Below are 18,329 nucleotides of genomic sequence, written 5' to 3'. Positions count from 1 at the left end.
CTCCCCCTTCTAAACCCATATATCGGGTGTGTCCCCACAAGGACACGGGGGATGGGTTGGCTGCCTCTGAGACTCGCTTCTCTTGATGGAGAGCAGGTTGCATGGGTGCCTGTCTGACCCCTAACTGGGGGTGGGGGGAGGCCACCCGGAGAATGAGGCTGGGTGGGGCTTGCTCAGCTCTGTCTTACAGTATTGTTGATTTCTCTGATTAATTTTAGATGTGCAGGTCAGTGGGAAGCAGAAGATGCTCCAAATCCCTCCCCCGCCCCCCCCCCCAATACACACATGCACACATCTCTCTCTGTCCTGCTTGATCCAAATGCTCCATGCTGATCCCCTCTGCATTTCTACACTGGTCTGTGCTTTTTGAGACACTGCTTGGATTGCAGTCTAAATTATTGTCTGTGGTATCTAAGCCCATCACCCTAGTGTATCTGAATGCCCAGGGTTCCTCTCAGTAATGTCATCCAGGCAAGGTGCATGTGGCAGGTTAAAACCAAACTTCCCGCTGTCATCTTAGGGAAACAAGACCTGCGCAACAGCTCTGATCAGCTTGAAATGACACAAGTGAATGCTGTCAGGGTAACTGAGAAAGGGCTGCTGGGTGGAAGATCCATGTAATATCTTGATCCCTATTGATTTCCTCCAGTATGTCATCCCTTTTATCTCAAACTTCAATGAATGTGTTTAATAGATTCCTAAGGCAAGAAGAGATGATTATATCAGTTTCATGGATCCAGTATCTGTGCTGCACCCCAGTTTTTAAACAGTTCCTTGGAGGAACCTCTTCAGTGTAGCAGATCCCCAGTGGGTCCCACTCCTCCTTAAAGCCTCTAGGCTCTAGCACACCTGTTTCACACTGTGAACTCTGCCTAGTGACTCCAACTGAGATAGATTCATGACTTACACTTCTCAGGGACCAGTGCACCTCAGCCAGGCAGCCTACTCAAAATAGAGTAGGGTCTATTGGGAAGTTCTTAGGTTAGCAGGCACCATAGAGAAGCAAAGGTTAAGACATAGTCCATCCTGGCCAAGCCAGTGCTCCACCTAGAAAAGGTGTCATGGAATCCATTTGTTGTGTCTCTCCTGTTTCTTCATCAGGCTATGGTCTGGTCTCCATTATAGAGTTAGGGCAACTTAAGGGAGCTTACGTTGACCTAATTATGCCAGTGTCTACACTAAGGCCTTGCTCCTGCCAATGTAAGTAAGTGCCCTACTACACTGACCTAATAATTCTACCTCCAGGAGAGGCATAGGGCTGATGTCAGTGTAGTTAGGGTGATGCAGTGACTGTCTAGACACCATCTTACTTATCTTGGCCTGTTGGCTGTCATTCTTGTCAATTTCATTACTAGGCACTGGAGCTGTGAAATTAACAAGAAAAGCTCTCTGCTGTGAACCCTGCAGGGCTCACAGCTGGGCTGGCACCCCAGGGCAGGTGGGGGGCTCCAGCTGGAACCTGTCTGCTGCCTGGGCTCCACACCAGGCTCCCAGTTCCCTGCTATATTAAAGAAGCCTTTAGTACCGCTAGTTTCTAATTCATTCTTTTCCATAACCTTCTTTAACTATAAAAATGATTCTGCAATAGAACAAGTTATCAAGTTTTTCTGTAATGTAACCTTCATTTTTTCCCAGCTCCATCTTAAGCCCATTACTATTTGGTGATTTATGATAGGAATTGGTCCCTCCATGTATTTGAAGACTATAATATTGTTTTCTTCACATGTCCACATCTCATCCTTTTGCTTAGGTCTACTCTTCTGTCACTTTTGTTGCTCTGCTTTCAAACATTGTATTGTGAAGCAGAAATTGTAAAAACCATGAAGAATGGTGATCTTGAGATTAAAACACTGAATTGGGACTCAGGAGATTCAGGTTCAATTCCTGGCTCTGTTATTGACCATATGTATAATGAAGATAATAGTTTTCTACCTTAGAGAAGTGTTTTGAGGATAAATCTATTAATATTTGTGAGGTGTTCATCTAGGAGAGCCATTTGAGTGCCTATATAGGTAGCTCAGATTGATTGATAGAGGTATTGCAGGAGAGAGCTGAGCTGGGGCAGGGTTTGGGATCCAGGTTGTAAGCTGATAGGAAGGAGAAAAAATTGCCAGAGGTTGTGGAGATTTAGACTTTGTCTCGCAATACTTGGTCGATTTCCACAGATAGATAAAACGAGTTCTGCCTTCATTTGTTCTTCAACCTTGTCTTTTAAGGAAAGCTCAACTTCAGGGATCAGATGCACAAGGATAATCAATCATAAACCTTGTGGATGTGGTCTACTTGATAGTCACTGTAAAACTAGTACTGATTTCAGTGGAAGGCTTTATATTGTTGATTTCAAAAGTCATTAAACTAATGAATGTATTGGATAAAGAGTGAAAGGCAAATCTGCATTATGTGCCTCACTATTGCTGATATGTGGGACTGGACCTGTCAGTTGACCAGAACTGGTTTAAAATAACAATAGAATGAGGAAACAACCATATGCAGTAATCCTGTAACAAATAGAGGACAGGCAGGACAAACAGGCATTTTTAATGGGCTTTTGAGAAATGAGCTGTTGCATGTAAACCTGTTTTCAAGGCTTTACAGGGGATATATGCCTGCCTTGAATTGGAATAAGTAATGTCTTGATTAGAAGTGTATGGGAATGATAAAACTAAAGCCTTCAGTGAATAAGTAGCATCACAAGAGAGGATGACTTCATTTTGTATGAGCTCTGCACCTGCTGCTATATAGAGATAACTCTCTTCAGGGTTTCTGCCGGGCAGCTGATTTCTTGATGAATCAGCTGATCAGACACAGAGCTAATTATTTTCATGGCTATCCAGGAAGAAAACATTTTCTGCATGCAGCTCATAACAATCACTGATTTTAGTTTGCAGTGATCAGATTAGATATGAGAATATTCTCATTTGAGCAAAGAATTTCTCATTTCATGCTTTCTGTACTAAGTATATTCAGAAGTCAGTGACTGTTGGTTTAAAAGGACAGAAGAATTTTTATGCTTGGCACTGGACTGATTAGGAAGTGCAGTTATGAATCATCTGAGATGCCAGTTAATCTTTCTCCTTTTCTGCCCTTTTCCTTTATAAATCAAGAGACTTTTGGTAGAGAGAGATTTAAAATCTTTATATGTTAGGGGAAGTTAGATGGCTGAGAGTTGTATGGAGTATTTCACCTCTAAATCTCTATATTCAATATGAGCCAGGTTGATAGCAGCTTAAAATTAATACTGCCTTTGTGATCGAAGCAGCACAACATGAGAAGTAATTCTTCCACTCTACTCAGCACTGTTCAGTTCTCAACTGGAGTAATGTTTCCAGTTCTGAGCATGACATTTTTGGTAAAGATGTGGGCAAATTGGAGAAAGTCCAGAGGAGAGCAGCAAAAATGATTAAGGTCTAGAAAACATGACGTACAAGGAAGGATTGAAAAAAATGGGTTTGTTTAGTCTGGAGAAGAGAACACTGAGTGGGGACATGAGAACAGTCTTCGGGTACAGAAAAGGTTGTTATAAAGAGGAGGGTGATAAATTGTTCTGATTCACTTGTTAGGATATAAATATTCAGGCCTGTCTGCAAAGGCCTATACTTTAAGAAATTAGGTGTATTCTTATCACTTAGCTAGTTATAGAGGTATTAAAGAGAGAATCAAAATCACGCTCTGTATGTGTAAGGGCCTTCTCTCACTGTGACAGTCTGAGGCCTGGTTCTTAGGCTAAGGCCTTCGGCTAAGCAGCAGAAGCCAGTCATAAACTGGGAAATGCATGGTCACATCCATGCATTCCGAACTAGTCACATTAAAATAAGGTGCTATTAGGCTGTTAGGAATATCAGGACAGGATTGTATTCCTATCACCTCCAAAGAAAGGGAAGAGCCTAGAAGATGTAAAAGGAAACTTAGTTTGATAGCATCCTGTCTGCAAGAACTCACTTATCAATAGCTGGAATGTGAAATCCTCATTTCTGTATTGTTCTATCACTGTAGTCTTCACTTCCCTATTGTTTGTCTGTATAATCGCTGTGTGGTACTTTGATTGTTTGTCTGTTGTATAATTAATTTTGTTGGGTGTAAACCAATTAAGGTGGTGGGATATAATTGGTTAAATAACCATGTTACAATGTGTCAGGATTGGTTAGTTAAATTTCAGTAAAATGATTGGTTAAGGTATAGCTAAGCAGAACTCAAGTTTTACTATATAGTTTGCAGTCAATCAGGAAGTAAGGGCGGGGGGGAATGTGAACAGTGAATGGGAGCAGGGACAGCTCTGTGGTGTCCGAGCTGAGAAGGAGGACACTGAGGAAGGAAACTGGAATCATGCTGGCTGGAAGTTCACCACAATAAACATCGAAGTGTTTGCACCTTTGGACTTTGGGTATTGTTGCTCTCTGTTCATGTGAGAAGGACCAGGGAAATGAGGGTGAAGGAATAAGCTCCCTAACATCACTGAGGACAGGACAAGAAGTAACGGGCTTAAATTACAGCAAGTAAGGCTTAGGTTAGACACTAGGAAAAACTTCCCAACTGTAATGGTAGTAAAGCATTGGAACAAATTACCTAGGGAGGTTGTGGAATCTCCATCGTTGGAGGTTTTTAAAACCAGATTAGACAAACACCTGCCAGGGATAGTTTAGATCAGGAGTTCTCAAATTGGGCATCAGGACCCCTCAGGGGGTCGTGAGGTTATTACATGGGGGGGTGGGGGTTGCGAGCTGTCAGGCTCCACCCCAAACCCTGCTTTGCCTCCAGCATTTATAATGGTGTTAAATATATAAAAACGTGTTTTTAATGTATAAGGGGGGGTTGCACTCAGAGGCTTGCTATGTGAAAGGGGTCCCCAGTACAAAAGTCTGAGAACCCCTGGTTTAGGTAATACTTAGTCCTGCTTCAGTGCAGTCAAGTGGACTAGATGACCTATTGAGGTCCCTTCCAGTCCCTACATTTCTGTGATTCTATGATACCTGGATTTTTTAAAAAATGTGCCATAGCTGGAACAGGAAATTATAACTTAGTATGTCATTAATCTAAAATGTGATTTACATTTATTTACCGCTTTTCCCATTATAAATGCTCTGAACATATGATATTCCAGTATCAAAATACACTTAGGGAGTGTTAGTGAAATTTTAACTGTAGCCCCCCTGTGATGACTTGTTTCCCCTCTGCTGAACAGCTGACATATACTTGGCGACTGGTTATTTGGTACCTTTGCTGCCACAATTTGGTATTACCTCCTTGTCTCTTTTAGACTTTAGAGTTAAAGGTTTTAGTCTTTTCCCCCCAGGAACTTGAAACCCAGAGTTGCACTTTGCACATAATTACTGTGTAGCATCACTTCAAGAAGATGATGCCTAAATAATTAGGTTGCATGTATCAGGCTTAGTTTTAGAGTTAGTGAAAATAGAGTATCTTATAATTGTTCTTCAAGTAATAAATAACTTAACAAGGAACTCCAGTTTAAAGAAATAATTTTATACACAGAAACCTCTTTTTTTTTTTTAAACCCCATGTAAATCTATTTGTGTGTGTCTGTGTGATATATATATATACACACAACCCATGTAAATCTATTGTCACCTCCCCGCATCAACTCATGCTGCTAAATTACTGGGATGGCTTTGGGAGTCACTCACTTTCTCTGAGGAATTTCTCACCTCCAAAGCCCACCACTGTCACCTATGTGGGAAGCTTCTGGGGCTAGGGACACCAAGCTGAGCTCTCTTCAGGCTCCCTCCTCAGAGCTCTACTAACCCTTCTTAAGTTAGCCCACCTCTCTAGGCTAGTCCAGTCAAACCTTCTGTCTGACCTCTGACTCACAGTGGTTTCCTGTGAATGTCCTGTCACAATTCCAGCTCTCCCTTTCTTGAGATCCACTCTGCAACTGTAACCTTGACCAACCTCCCTACAGGCTCCACCCTCTCTGGAGCCTCAATAGTTCCTTCACACCCCCTTTTTCCATCACTTTGGTTTGATAACAGTCTGAATAGAGAAGAGAAAGGAAGCCTTTTTAGTCTCATATGTTGGCAAATTTGTCAGGGTGGAAGAAGGAAGAATGGGGTTTTTTTGTTCAAAGCACTGGCTGTACCACAGACTCTTGTGTAACATTGGGTAAATCATTAAATCTTTCTGTGCCTCAGTTCCTCATCTGTAAAATGGGGATAATACTATTTCCTTACCTAGCAGGGGTGTCAAGGGAAAATCCACTAATGTTTGTGAGGTATTCTACAGTGATAGGAGCCACATGAGTACCTCTAGACAGGGATTACTCACAAACTTGTTTCAGATTCACTTATACTGTAGTAAAGATAAGTGTTCAAGATAATTAACTTGCAGAAGTATTAACTGAATTTTGCCTTTGTATTCTAGAGATACCAACTTTGCGCCTGAGTGAAAAAGCTTTTCCAGGATGGCTTTGAATTGCTACTGGGGAGTCTTGGCAGTCTGTATGATGACTTTTCCAAGCACACTTTGTTTCCAGCAGGACCAGTCCAGAGTGTTACTATTATCTTTTGATGGATTTCGATGGGATTACATTTATAAATTCCCAACGCCTAACTTTCATTATATCATGAAGAATGGTGCTCATGTTAAACAGGTTACTAATGTGTTTATTACGAAAACTTATCCTAATCATTATACAATGGTGACAGGTCTCTATGCAGAGAGCCATGGCATAGTCGCTAATGAAATGTATGATCCTGTCCTGAACAAAACTTTCTCCCTGAACAGCATGAACATCTATAATTCAAAGTTCTGGGAAGAGGCCTGTCCAATATGGGTCACCAACCAAATGGAAGGACATAGAACCGGAGCTGCTATGTGGCCTGGAACAGATGTAAAAATACATGGAGTCTTTCCTACGCACTATATGTTTTACAATGAGTCTGTTTCATTCGAAGATCGAGTTGACAAACTTATTGATTGGTTTACCTCAGAAGAACCCATCAATTTTGGTCTTCTGTACTGGGAACAGCCTGATGCGATGGGGCATGTTTTGGGCCCAGAAAATCCACGTATGGGCGCAGTCATTAGTGAGATTGATGACAAGCTGGGATATCTTGTGTCAGAACTGAAGAAAGCAAAGTTGTGGGACACACTGAATATCATAATCACAAGTGACCATGGAATGGCACAGTCTTCTTCAGAAAGGCTCATAGAGCTTGATCAGTACGTGGCTAGAGAGCTGTATACAATGGTTGACCATTCTCCTGTGGTAGCAATTTTACCAAAAGAAGGTAGGAACTATGGCATTAAAATGACAGGGTAACAAGCCTTATGGATGGTGGGGGGGAAGTGGTAGATGTGGTATATCTTGGCTTTAGTATATCTTGGCTTTAGTAAGGCTTTTGATACTGTCTTGCATGATCTTCTCATAAACAAACTAGGGAAATAGATGGAGCTACTATAAGGTGATTGAATAACTGGTTGGAAAACTGTTCCCAGAGAGTAGTTATCAGTGGTTCACAGTCAAGCTGGAGGGACATAACGAGTGAGGTCCTGCAGGGATCAGTTCTGGGTCTGATTTTATTCAATATCTTCATCCATCATTTAGATAATGGCATAGAGAGTGCACTTCTAAAGTTTGCAGATAATACCAAGCTGAGAGGGGTTGCAAGTGCTTTGGAGGATAGGATTAACATTCAAAATGATCTGGAGCAATGGTCTGAAGTAAATAGGATGAAATTCAGTAAGGACAACTGCTACTCCACTTAGGAAGGAACAATCAGTTTGCACACATACAAAATGGAAAATGACTGCCTAGGAAGGAGTACTGCAGAAAGTGATTGGGGGGTCATAGTGGATCACAAGCTAAATATGGGTCAACAGTGCAACACTGTTCCAAAAAAAAAAAAAAGCAAACATTCTGGGCTATATTAGCAGAAGTGTTGCAAGCAAGAAACGAGAAGTAATTCTTCTGCTCTACTCCATGCTGATTAGGCCTCGGTTGGAGTATTGAGTCGCGTTCTGGGGGCAACATTTCAGGAAAGATGTGGACAAATTGAAGAAAGTCCAGAGAACAGCAACAAAAATTATTAAAGGTCTAGAAAAGATAACGTATGAGAGAAGATTTGAAAAAAAAAAACTGGGTTTGTTTACTCTGGAGAAGAGAAGACAGAGGGAACATAACAGCTTTCAAGTATAATAAAGGTTGATACAAGGAGGAGAGAGAGAGAGAAAATGTTCCCCTTAACCTCTGAGGATAGGACGAGAAGCAATGAGCTTAAATTGCAGCAAGGGTGATTAAGGTTGGACATTAGGAAAAACTTCCTAACTGTCAGGGTGGTTAAGCACTGGAATAAATTGCCTAGGGAGGTTGTGGAATCTCCATCACTGGAAATTTTTAAGAGTAGGTTAGACAAACACCTGTCAGGGATACTTAGTCCTGCCATGAGTGCAGGGGACTGGACTAGATGATGTCTCGAGATCCCTTCCAGTTCTGAGTTTATGAAAATTGTGACTAGAGAGCAAAATTACAGGCTTGGGTCCTTATTCATGTCAGCAATCACATTAAAGTCAGTGGGACTTCTGTCATGAACTGACTTGCATGGGTTAAAGTTTGCAGCTCATGCCCTTGTTTAGAATTGATAGCTCTGTCTAGCATAGCTTTCTAAAATAGACTTATCTATAATTTAAAAATGAGTGATCGAGGTCCCAAATCTAGGTTGAATTTAAAATAAAAAATATTGTATGGGAGCTTTTTTAATAAAAGTATATTCAGGCTTTAAAAAGATTTATATTTTGGCTTTAAACACGTCTCTGCAGCATTTTCAGCATTGTACTAGTGCATGAAAACAAAGTGAAGCTCACCAGGGTACTTGCTGTCCAAGCTGAGTGAACTTGAAATGGAAGCAAATGGTGAAAATAAACATAGATTGTTTTTTTTTAAACCTTCAATTTAATTTCTGAAACATTACTAATTGACAGGATTTTTTAAATGATTTGCAATGTCTCCCTTTAATAGGAGTGGCATCTTACTTTTGTCATCTCATTGATGCATAATGTGCTTTTCTTTCCATCTAGAGGTCATTGCTTTAAATATCTTTTGCTTGAAGATGCTGATCTTCATGTTTTGCTGTTTCAGTTCTTTAGTTTGCTGGTAATATAAAACTAGTCTTTCATAGGCATAGTTAAAATTACTTTCTTTTTCCCAATAGGCTTTTAAATCTTTTTTTTTTTTTAAATTGTCCAACAATTAACTACTTCTTACTCAATCACTAGTCACAGCTAGAGGTTTTATTTTCAATTTTTGTGTGGAATTATGTTCTAAGAAATTAAATAAGAGTAAATTCTTATAGCTAATTCTTCAGCTCAAAATTTAGCCACTATTCTCTTGTTTAACGTGTTCAGGCCCTAAGGGTCAGTAAAGCTAAGAAAAACAAAGCAGAAGTGTATGTCTTCAGTAAGGAGAGGGAAAAACTTGTTCTAAAAAGATCGGAGTGCAGATTATTACTGGTAGGGCACACCAATGCTTCATTGTATCTTCTTACTTATAGTTGACAGGTTGAAGCCAATGACATCTATCAAAGGTAGAAGCTGAGATGGTTTTTAGTGTCTGCTATGAGGGATCTGATACACCCCTCTTATCAGAATATGCTCTTCTTTTTTCCTCTTCCTCCGCGTGTCCCCCACCCTCCTCCAAAAGATCAGACTTGGCCTTTCTCAGCTTGTGCAACCCCAGTTGTGTGATATACTTAAGGGGTATTTGAACCTTTCTGAGAGAAGTACATCATCCTACATGCTGTACACTGCAGACCAAATTCCGCCCTTAATTTACAGTAACTCCTCACTTAACATTATAGTTATGTTCCTGAAAAATGTGACATTAAGTGAAATGATGTTAAGTAAATCCAATTTTCCCATAAGAATGAATGTAAATAAGGGGGTTTGGTTCCAGGGGAATTTTTTTTTTTTGCCAGACAAAAGGCATTATATACATTTTAAAACAAGCAATTTAATACAGATATTAAACAGGCTGGCAGCCCCGCATCAGGTCCCCTCCCGCCGGTGCTTCCTGTCCGCTGGCAGACCCTGCGGATCAATGCCTTCCCCCTGCCTCTTGCCCGCATCAGTCAGCTCCTTGCAGCGTTCAGGAGGCTGGGGGGAGGAGCGAGGACACGGCTGATTGCTGCGGGCAGGAGGGAGGGCGGAGGCTGCACGCTGCATCCTCGCTTCTCCCCCTCCCCCCCCCAGCCTCTTGAACGCTGCAAGACAGCTGATTGCAGCCAGCAGGAGGCGGGGGGAGTAGGGGGAAGGTGCCGATCTGCGGGGTCTGCTGGTGGGTAGGAGGTGCTGGGGTGGGGCACGTAGGGGAGCTGATAGGGGGCTGCCAGCTGTGGACAAAGCAGGCAGCCAAACAATGTTATAGTGGAGCATTGCACAACTTTAAACGAGCATGTTCTGTAATGGAACAAGGACGTAACATTGAAACAACGTTAAGCAAGAGGACATTAAGTGGAGAGTTACTGTACGTACAAATGTGACTAACTTTAATTTGAGGCTAAGGTTGTATGTCCAGGAAGAGGTTACTATCTTCTCTCAATCTAGGGGTGAGAAAAGAAACTTTAATGCTTTTGTAGAGGGGAGTAGGGTTGCAGGAAGTGGGTGGACATGTACAACCACATTGCCTTCAGTCAGAATGTATTGGTGTAACTGAAGACAGAACTTGGGCTAGCAGACGGAGAGGGAGGGTCCACTTATAAGAAGCATGCTGTGACCTTTTTACTAAATAAGGTCATAGTTTTAGCCCCAAAGACAAATAAAAAACATTAAACCGTTAAAACCACACTTCCTACCCTTCAGTTCTTTCTAGGCTGCAAAGAGACCACTTGTCAGGGTCTGGCTTGCTGCCTGTTTTGAAATGTGGATGCATGAAACACAAAAAGAAGATAACAGCTTTATTTCTAAATATCAGCTAGTGCTGCAGAAACGTCCTGCTCAGCTAGTGAAAAAATTATGATTTGCATAGCGCATGTGACAAAACCCTAAATTATATTGTAAATAGATTCAGCATGTGCAGGCTTCTTACTGTTAAAACGGGGAAGGCATGATAGCAAGGGAAAGCAAACTGCAAAGCTTTTAATATTGAAAACCTAGCACATATATGAGCAAGCCTAGGAACCAAAACTACATCTGTTTTCAAGCCCCCTTCCTCGTCTACTTAACCTGTCAAGTCTTGGATTCAGAGTTTCTTCTCTGAAACTTCATGGCATCACCACCATCTAAACAAGAGCAGGAAGGCTAGTTTAGGTGATTGCTCTGCAGTGGCAGATGCCATCAGTCGTCCGAAATAGCCTTCCGTGTTCTGTTAAGTGGTGGTAGTGTCACTGAGGCCCCAATCCTGCTCTCACTGTAGCTGGGGGCAGATTTCAGTGGGAACAGGATGGGGCCTTGCGAGGCAGAGGGAAGCTGAAACCCTGAACACAGAACTTGCCAAGAAAGGAATTGAGGACAATGAGATTTGGTTACCTTTATCTTTTAAGATGGAATATATTGTATAGGTGGATCTGAGAGCGTGACCTAAAGAGAGGTTGCATGACACTTCAACTACAAGACCCAGGTGCTTAAAACTTGCCAAATTAACCATTGGAGGTGACATTTTCCATGCCAACGATCTACCTGAGGCTGACTTTTTAAAAGTTTCTGCTAAAACAGTGCTGCGTATGTTTAAAGAAATAATTACAACCATTTCATTGAAGCTCTTCTGCTTCCATGCTTTGGCACAGGGACTTGAAATTTGGCAGGGGGTTTCTCTTGGTATGTCTACACTGCAATAAAACACCTGTGGCTGGTCCTGTGTCAGCTGACCGAGGCTCACGGGGTTAGGGCTGAAGGCTATAAAATTCCAGTGTAGATACTGGGATTTGGGCTGGAGCCCAGGCTCTGGGATGTGTTTTATTGCAGGGAAGACATACTCTCTGGTGTTAGGGATGTGCCTTTTCTGGTCCCTGAAACAAGGCCACAGGGTGTGGGGAAGCAAAGTGGTACCAGAGCAGTGAGCAGAATGGGATAGAGAGGTAGATAGGTGCAGAAAGGGAACAGACTAGCTGGGGGTACAGGAGCAGAAAGGTATATAACCACAAGAACACACTCCCCATCAGAACCTGTAATTGATTGCACAGGCAGTTTTAATTCTGGCATTTCCTGACTTTTGCATGGTAACCTTAACATACTTATAATGTAGTTCTGTAACATACATGAGGTTTAGTTACTGATTTTTTTATGTTAACCATTTAACAATATAGTTGCAGAAAATACAGGTCAGTTTACTTGTACACAGGAAGGCTATTAGTTTGCTGTGTCCTTAACCACCTTTGTGAATGCTCATGATTTTTCAGAGAGGTCTGAAAAGACCCAGATTTTTATTGTAACTATTGTAACAGTATGGCTGGGGTTTTTGTTTTTATGTGGCTTTAAGCTGTTTATATTGGGACAAATACAAAAATGTGATCTTTGAGGTTGTGAGCCGAGATTAGCGCTTACTTAAATCTTAAAAAAACAATCTATCTCCATGGGGCTTTTGACACAGAAGGTTTTCTAAGTAGAATGTAAAGCCTTCAGCTCTCGCTGAATCACAGGAGAACAGTGTTAAAAGCCAGGGATGAAGACAAGGGCGAGATTCATGCCATCAGACAATATTTCTTCAAAGCAGCACCTTTGATTCCTCCAGTTTCCGTTAGTGAAGTGTCTGACATTTTACTGATACTTCTCTCCCCCCCCTCCCCCTTTCACCATGCTTCCTGGGCTCTACTATTTACTGCTTCTTAGCTCTGCTTTGCACTGCTCCTCCCCTATTACTCTCCCCTCATCTTCCTCCACTTCCCATTCCATAGCTGCTTTTACTACAAACTTTACAGAAAACAGAAATAGGTACATGATAAAAGTAGCACAGAAATAGATCTCTAGAAGAATGTAAACTTTTGGAGGCAGAGAATCTCTTTGCTACGTGTTTGTACAGTGGGGTCCTAGTTCATGACTGGGGCTCTGAGGTGCTACAATACAAATAATAGACAATGATGAACAGAAACTTGTAGACTAAAATATATTTGAACCTCTCTATCTGTTTCTACTGTGTTTTTTTTAAACCTCTATTTCTATAGTTTCCCTAAATTTTTAATCTAGTGTGAATATGCAAGTTGTGCAGGCTGTTAGACTATGTAACTGTCTAATTTTATGAGTGACTTTCATGTTCCTTCCCATTCCACCTTATTGCTTGTTTTTTGTCTTGAAGTAAGTTGTAAGCTTGGGCAGGGACCAGTCTTTGTACCATACATAGTGCAGTAATTTGCTAATCTGGATTTGGGCTTCTGACCATTACAGGAACATTAACAATAAGAAGTAAATATATTCCAAGGACAGAATATATAATTAGGATCCTATAATACAGACTTGGACCCCCCCCCCCAACCATAAGCTGATTGGTTAGCTGCATAGTTGGGACCTAACCACCATTTGAAGAAAATTGCCACACCTATAATTTGAAATGGTGAGACAAAGAGGAGGCAAAGTTAATTAGGGTCAGATACCAAAGTGGGGACTGCAATTCTTTTAAAGTAAATACTATGGACTTAAACTGAAGATGGTTGGCTTCCTGTTAAGTAAAAGTTATGCTTCCGAGGCTGCTGTGGAGAAATCAACAGCTCCCAATGCAGCTTTTTAAAGGAAGACGAACTCTAAAGCAACCCAACTGCCATTGAGGTGCTATTGAGCACCATAGATGGTTTCTGGGGAAATGTGGCAATTCCCTTTTGAAGCTCTGCTCCCTGAGAAATCTGTGTGTACTGAATAGACCATTAGAGAAAGTGTCACTTCCCTCCTTTCAATCTTTATATGCAACAGGGAAGAATCCGTTTATCCACAAAGGGGCTTACCTAATTCCTTCTAACTGAAGTGAATATGTGAAACTCCTATTGCTGTGCACAATGATGATAAAACAAAAAGTAGACCATTTTACTCTTGTGTTTAAACAAAAAGAAAAACACAACATAAGAGAACTGTTGTAATTCTATATTGAGGGACATGACAATTTATTGGAACGTGCTTTTACGGTCATGTGATTTCACCAGACTTTTCTGGTGAATAATGTGACCATCCAAAACTCTTAACAATAAGGTTACACAGCATCACATACTGTCTGCCTAGAACTCCTTTTATGGCTAAATTCTGCTCTTTAGTGTAACAATATATTTTTTTTATCCTTCATACCTAGTGCTGAAATAGATCATTTAAGCTATTGCTAGCATGTATACTAAGTGACTCATCATTGCTACTTGTGTTTTATCACTATTAAGTTCTTGTTTTATTTGGTCTAAGGCAAACTTGATGAAGTGTATGAAGCCTTGGTCAATGCTCATCCCAACATGACTGTTTATAAAAAGGAGGAGATTCCAAATAGATTACACTACAAACACAACAGTAAAATTCAACCAATCTTAGCAATGGCTGATAAAGGATGGGAAATCTTACAAAACAAGTCTGATCAACTTCTCTGTAAGTATATCTTTCTCCATTCTGTTTCAGATCTATAAATTATTTTCTATTCAAACTAGTACAATAAAGTTATTAAATGCTGCGACCCCCTCTCCAGCCCTCAAAGCCCCATACCTGGCTTTAAAAGAGTTAAGAAGTCTTCAAACATATGGGTGGAATTTTCAAAACCCCCCAAAAGAATTTTCAAAAACACCCAAAGGTGTACCATCACACTGAAAATCAGTGGGACTTGTGCTCCCAATTCCTTGTAGGAGAAAATCCAGTCCTAAAATGGCTTCTGAAACTTTAGCTGATCACAAATATAACTTTTAAAAAATAAGCAGTTTCCTCTTGCAAGAGCTGGATCTTGGAACTTCTTAAGAACCTAGAGCCCAATTCTGTAAAGTATGGTATTGCGGTATGAAGCACTGCCAGCTCAGCCTGTTGATCTGAGGGGGATTAGTCTGTAGTGCAGAATACATGGACATCGCTTTGGAAGGGACTTCTGAGATGGATTAGAGAAACTGGTCTGCTGATTCAGAAATTGGAGAACACTTTTGTTAAACAGGCAAAGAATATCCTAGCCCAGGGGTGGGCAAATATTTTGGAATGAGGGTCACATCTGGGTATGGAAATTGTATGGTGGGCCACGATTGCTCACAAAATTAACAATTCATGTTAAAACAGGGACAATACAAGTTTGTTTCAAAATCAACACTATTAAAATAATTCTGTTGAACAATGCACTGTTAGAAAATTATATTACCGAGCTGTTTGTTGATTTTTACCACACAATTTTGCTCCTGTCTGAACACACATTGTATGTTAGCTAAAACTTCTCGTGTACTGCACTGCGTAAAAGTTTTTTTTGGTAGTTTTTCACGTTTATTGCTGACTTCTTTACAATCTGTAATTGGCTTTGTTGAATCATCAGTGTTTCTCCATTTGATTGTGGCAATAACCAAAAGATATTCAAACTATTTTAGCTTCAAAGTAAACCATAATTAAGCAATGTTGTTAATCAGTCTAACTCTGAAGAAGAGATATTCAAATAAACTTTATTGAATAAAGATTATATTTTAGTGGAAATAAACATAAAACCTTACTTACTGTTATAAAAATATACCATCATAACATATTACAGTAATTAAACCAAACTTGCCCCCTTTCCATGCCCTCTTTGATTAATGTGAACAATGCAGCTGGTCACCCTTCTTTACAATGGCATCAAAGTCCAGTGTCACTCTTGTTGTAGAAATCCGCAATACCAAGCTGAGATGTTGGTCAGTTAACTGGGATCTGTAGCGAGATTTGTTGTAATTCAGCAGGGAAAATGTTTGTTTGCAAACATAGGTGGAGCCGAACAAAACTAGGATTTCCTGTGCCACCTTGCGGATATTTGGGAACTTTGTTTCACTGAAGGAAGCATAAAAGTCATCCAGTTTTTCTGAATTGTACTTTTCCTTCAAGGTGAAACCACACTGGCGATCAGTGAGCTCCAGTTGTAATTCTTGCAGGGCTTTCTCTAGTGTCTTCTCCATCTTCTCAAAGTCAGAGAATCAACGAGAAAATTCTCCATGCAAGTCACTTAAAATTTTGCTGTACTTTTGTGTCTGCTATGGCGACACTTCCAAGTATTTCAGTGCTGGAAAGCGAGTGAACACTCTGTCCTTAATTTGTTTTGAAAACAAGACTAACTTGACTTTGAAAGCTGTCGCACTAGAATACAACTTGTGTACAAACACATTCTTTCCTTGCAGCTTCATATTAAGTTCATTTAAATGTGCCTAGATATCCATGCCAAAAGCGAGGTTGCACACCCAATTTGAATTCTTTAATTCGGGGAAATCATTTTCTTTCCCCTGCATCTCCAGAAAAGTGTGAATTTCATCTCTGAGCTCCCACACTTGCTGCAATTCCTTTCCTAGGCTGAGCCAGCAGACGCTTGTATGATAAAGTAAGTCCTAGTGTTCAGCATCAGTGTCTTCAAGAAGGGAAATGAATTGCCGATGATTAAGTCCCCTCTCTCTTATGTAGTTCACTGTTTTCACTACTGTGCGAACAACATGATCGATGTCCAGGACATTTTTGCAGAGGGCCTCCTGATGTATAATACAGTGCAGAGAAATCACCTCTTTATCAGGGTCGTTGTCTTTTACTTTGTCCTGAATTCTTTTAAAAAGTCCTACGTTTTTGCCAGTTTACTGCAGGGGAGCTTCAGATGTTCAAAGCAGCCAGACGCCCTCTCGTATAAATCTGATCCCTTAGTTGTGCGTTTCATTGATTCCATTGATAAAAATTCCTCTGACTTCAAATTTGTCATCAATGCCTCTGACAAAAATCAATAACTGTGGTGTGTCCTTAATGTCAGTGCTGTCATCGAGGGCTAACGAAAACAACGTAAAGCCCTGTGCTTTCTTGTTCAACTCAGAAGCCAAATGTTCATCAATCATTTCTACGCGGCAAGTAACAGTTCTTTGTAACAAACTAATGTTTTCAAATTTGTTTTGGTATTCCGATCACAGCATGCCAGCAACAATAACCATGCATTCTTTCAAAAGCTCCTCTTCAGCAAAAGGCTTATTTTGTTTAGCGATTTTAAACCCCAGAACATAAGTTGCCCTTGTAATGGCTTCCTGAACTGTAGCTTGTTGCACATAAATATTTTGCTGAACTTTTAAGTTGGTGGCGAATTTCTCAGCTTTTCTTGCCTTTTTCTCATTTGTAAAATTGCCGCCATAATTAGGATGTTTCGTTGAAAAATGGTGATTCAAATTGTACTCTTTGAACACTGCAATGTTCTCCTGACAAATCAGGAATACAGCCTTCAAGTTCATGTTTGTGAAAATATTTTGCATTCCATTCTTCATTGAAAACCTGACACTCACTGTCCAATTATATTTTTTTGTGCAGCACTCATTTTTGAAAGCGAAAAGAAAATCTTAACTACTGCCCTTATTTCAAACTGCTTTTTTTACAAGATTGCATGCACTTCATGCAGGGCCTCGTTTTCAAAAGAGCTGCAACAGCAACGTGGGTTTTGTTTTTTTAAATCAGAAGAGACATGCTGTGCCAGGGGTGTAGCCATGGGTGGGCCTGGGTTGGCCATGGCCCACCCACTTATCCAGGTCCACCCATCACTTGTCCCACTCTGCCATGTGGTGCTCCAGCCAGGGAGTAGGATTGGGGGTTTGCCCTGCTCCTCCCCCCCCCCCGAGCTCCTGCAAGCACCAGTCCCTCCTCCCCAGCGGGAGAACCAGAGTAGGGGAAGGCCCCGACGGACCTCAAGGGCCAGATTAAAAGCTGACAGGCCGGATACGGCCTGCGGGCCATAGTTTGTCCACCCCTGTCCTAGCTACACATTGTTCCTCTCACCCAAATGCCTGATGTAAGAGTTACTGCATTTGTAAGTATATCAAGATATTCTATCCATGTGGCTTTATCTAGTTATTATCTTTGCTTCTGTTTATTTTTAGGGCATGATCCTTGAGAGTTTTGGGTGTAAATTTTCAGAAGTGACAATACCCTTTAAAGTGTCTCAAACTGTCATTTTGTGTGCCCAGTTTGAGACACTTTAAAGGGTCCTGATAGTCAGATGTGTGTATTAGCACTTTTTGAAAAAAATATAGGCCTTGGACCGTCTTCCACTTGTCAGTGCATCCTGTTCCGAGATGTGCACTATTTCCATTCCATCACCTACTTACTTTCTGTCTGTTGTGAAGAATGATGTGCTAACAAAGTATGTTCACGGTGGTCTTTGAAAGATGGTATAAAGTGGTATGATGCAGATGGTTATGACCCCTGCCACTTTAATTGAAAAACTAGAAAGCAATGCTGTCTACAAATTTAAACAAAAT

At 40.8% G+C, this 18,329-nt stretch overlaps 1 protein-coding gene across 2 annotated transcripts in view; it reads left to right on the top strand.

Moving 5' to 3' along the window:
- Positions 1 to 18,329, top strand: part of ENPP5 (ectonucleotide pyrophosphatase/phosphodiesterase family member 5) — a 29,144-nt gene that overhangs the window by 233 nt on the left and 10,582 nt on the right. For both annotated transcript variants that reach the window (XM_045009347.1, XM_045009348.1), the window contains exons 2-3: positions 6,373 to 7,241; positions 14,317 to 14,493. In XM_045009347.1, the coding sequence (XP_044865282.1) occupies positions 6,413 to 7,241; positions 14,317 to 14,493 (1,006 nt within the window). In that variant the 5' untranslated portion in view covers positions 6,373 to 6,412. The remainder of the gene's footprint in view (positions 1 to 6,372; positions 7,242 to 14,316; positions 14,494 to 18,329) is intronic.

The sequence above is a fragment of the Mauremys mutica genome, chromosome 3, assembly GCF_020497125.1.
Source record: "Mauremys mutica isolate MM-2020 ecotype Southern chromosome 3, ASM2049712v1, whole genome shotgun sequence".
Classification (NCBI taxonomy): domain Eukaryota; kingdom Metazoa; phylum Chordata; order Testudines; family Geoemydidae; genus Mauremys; species Mauremys mutica.
Note: the sequence above shows the minus strand (reverse complement) of the source record. Positions and strands in the feature narration are given on the sequence as shown.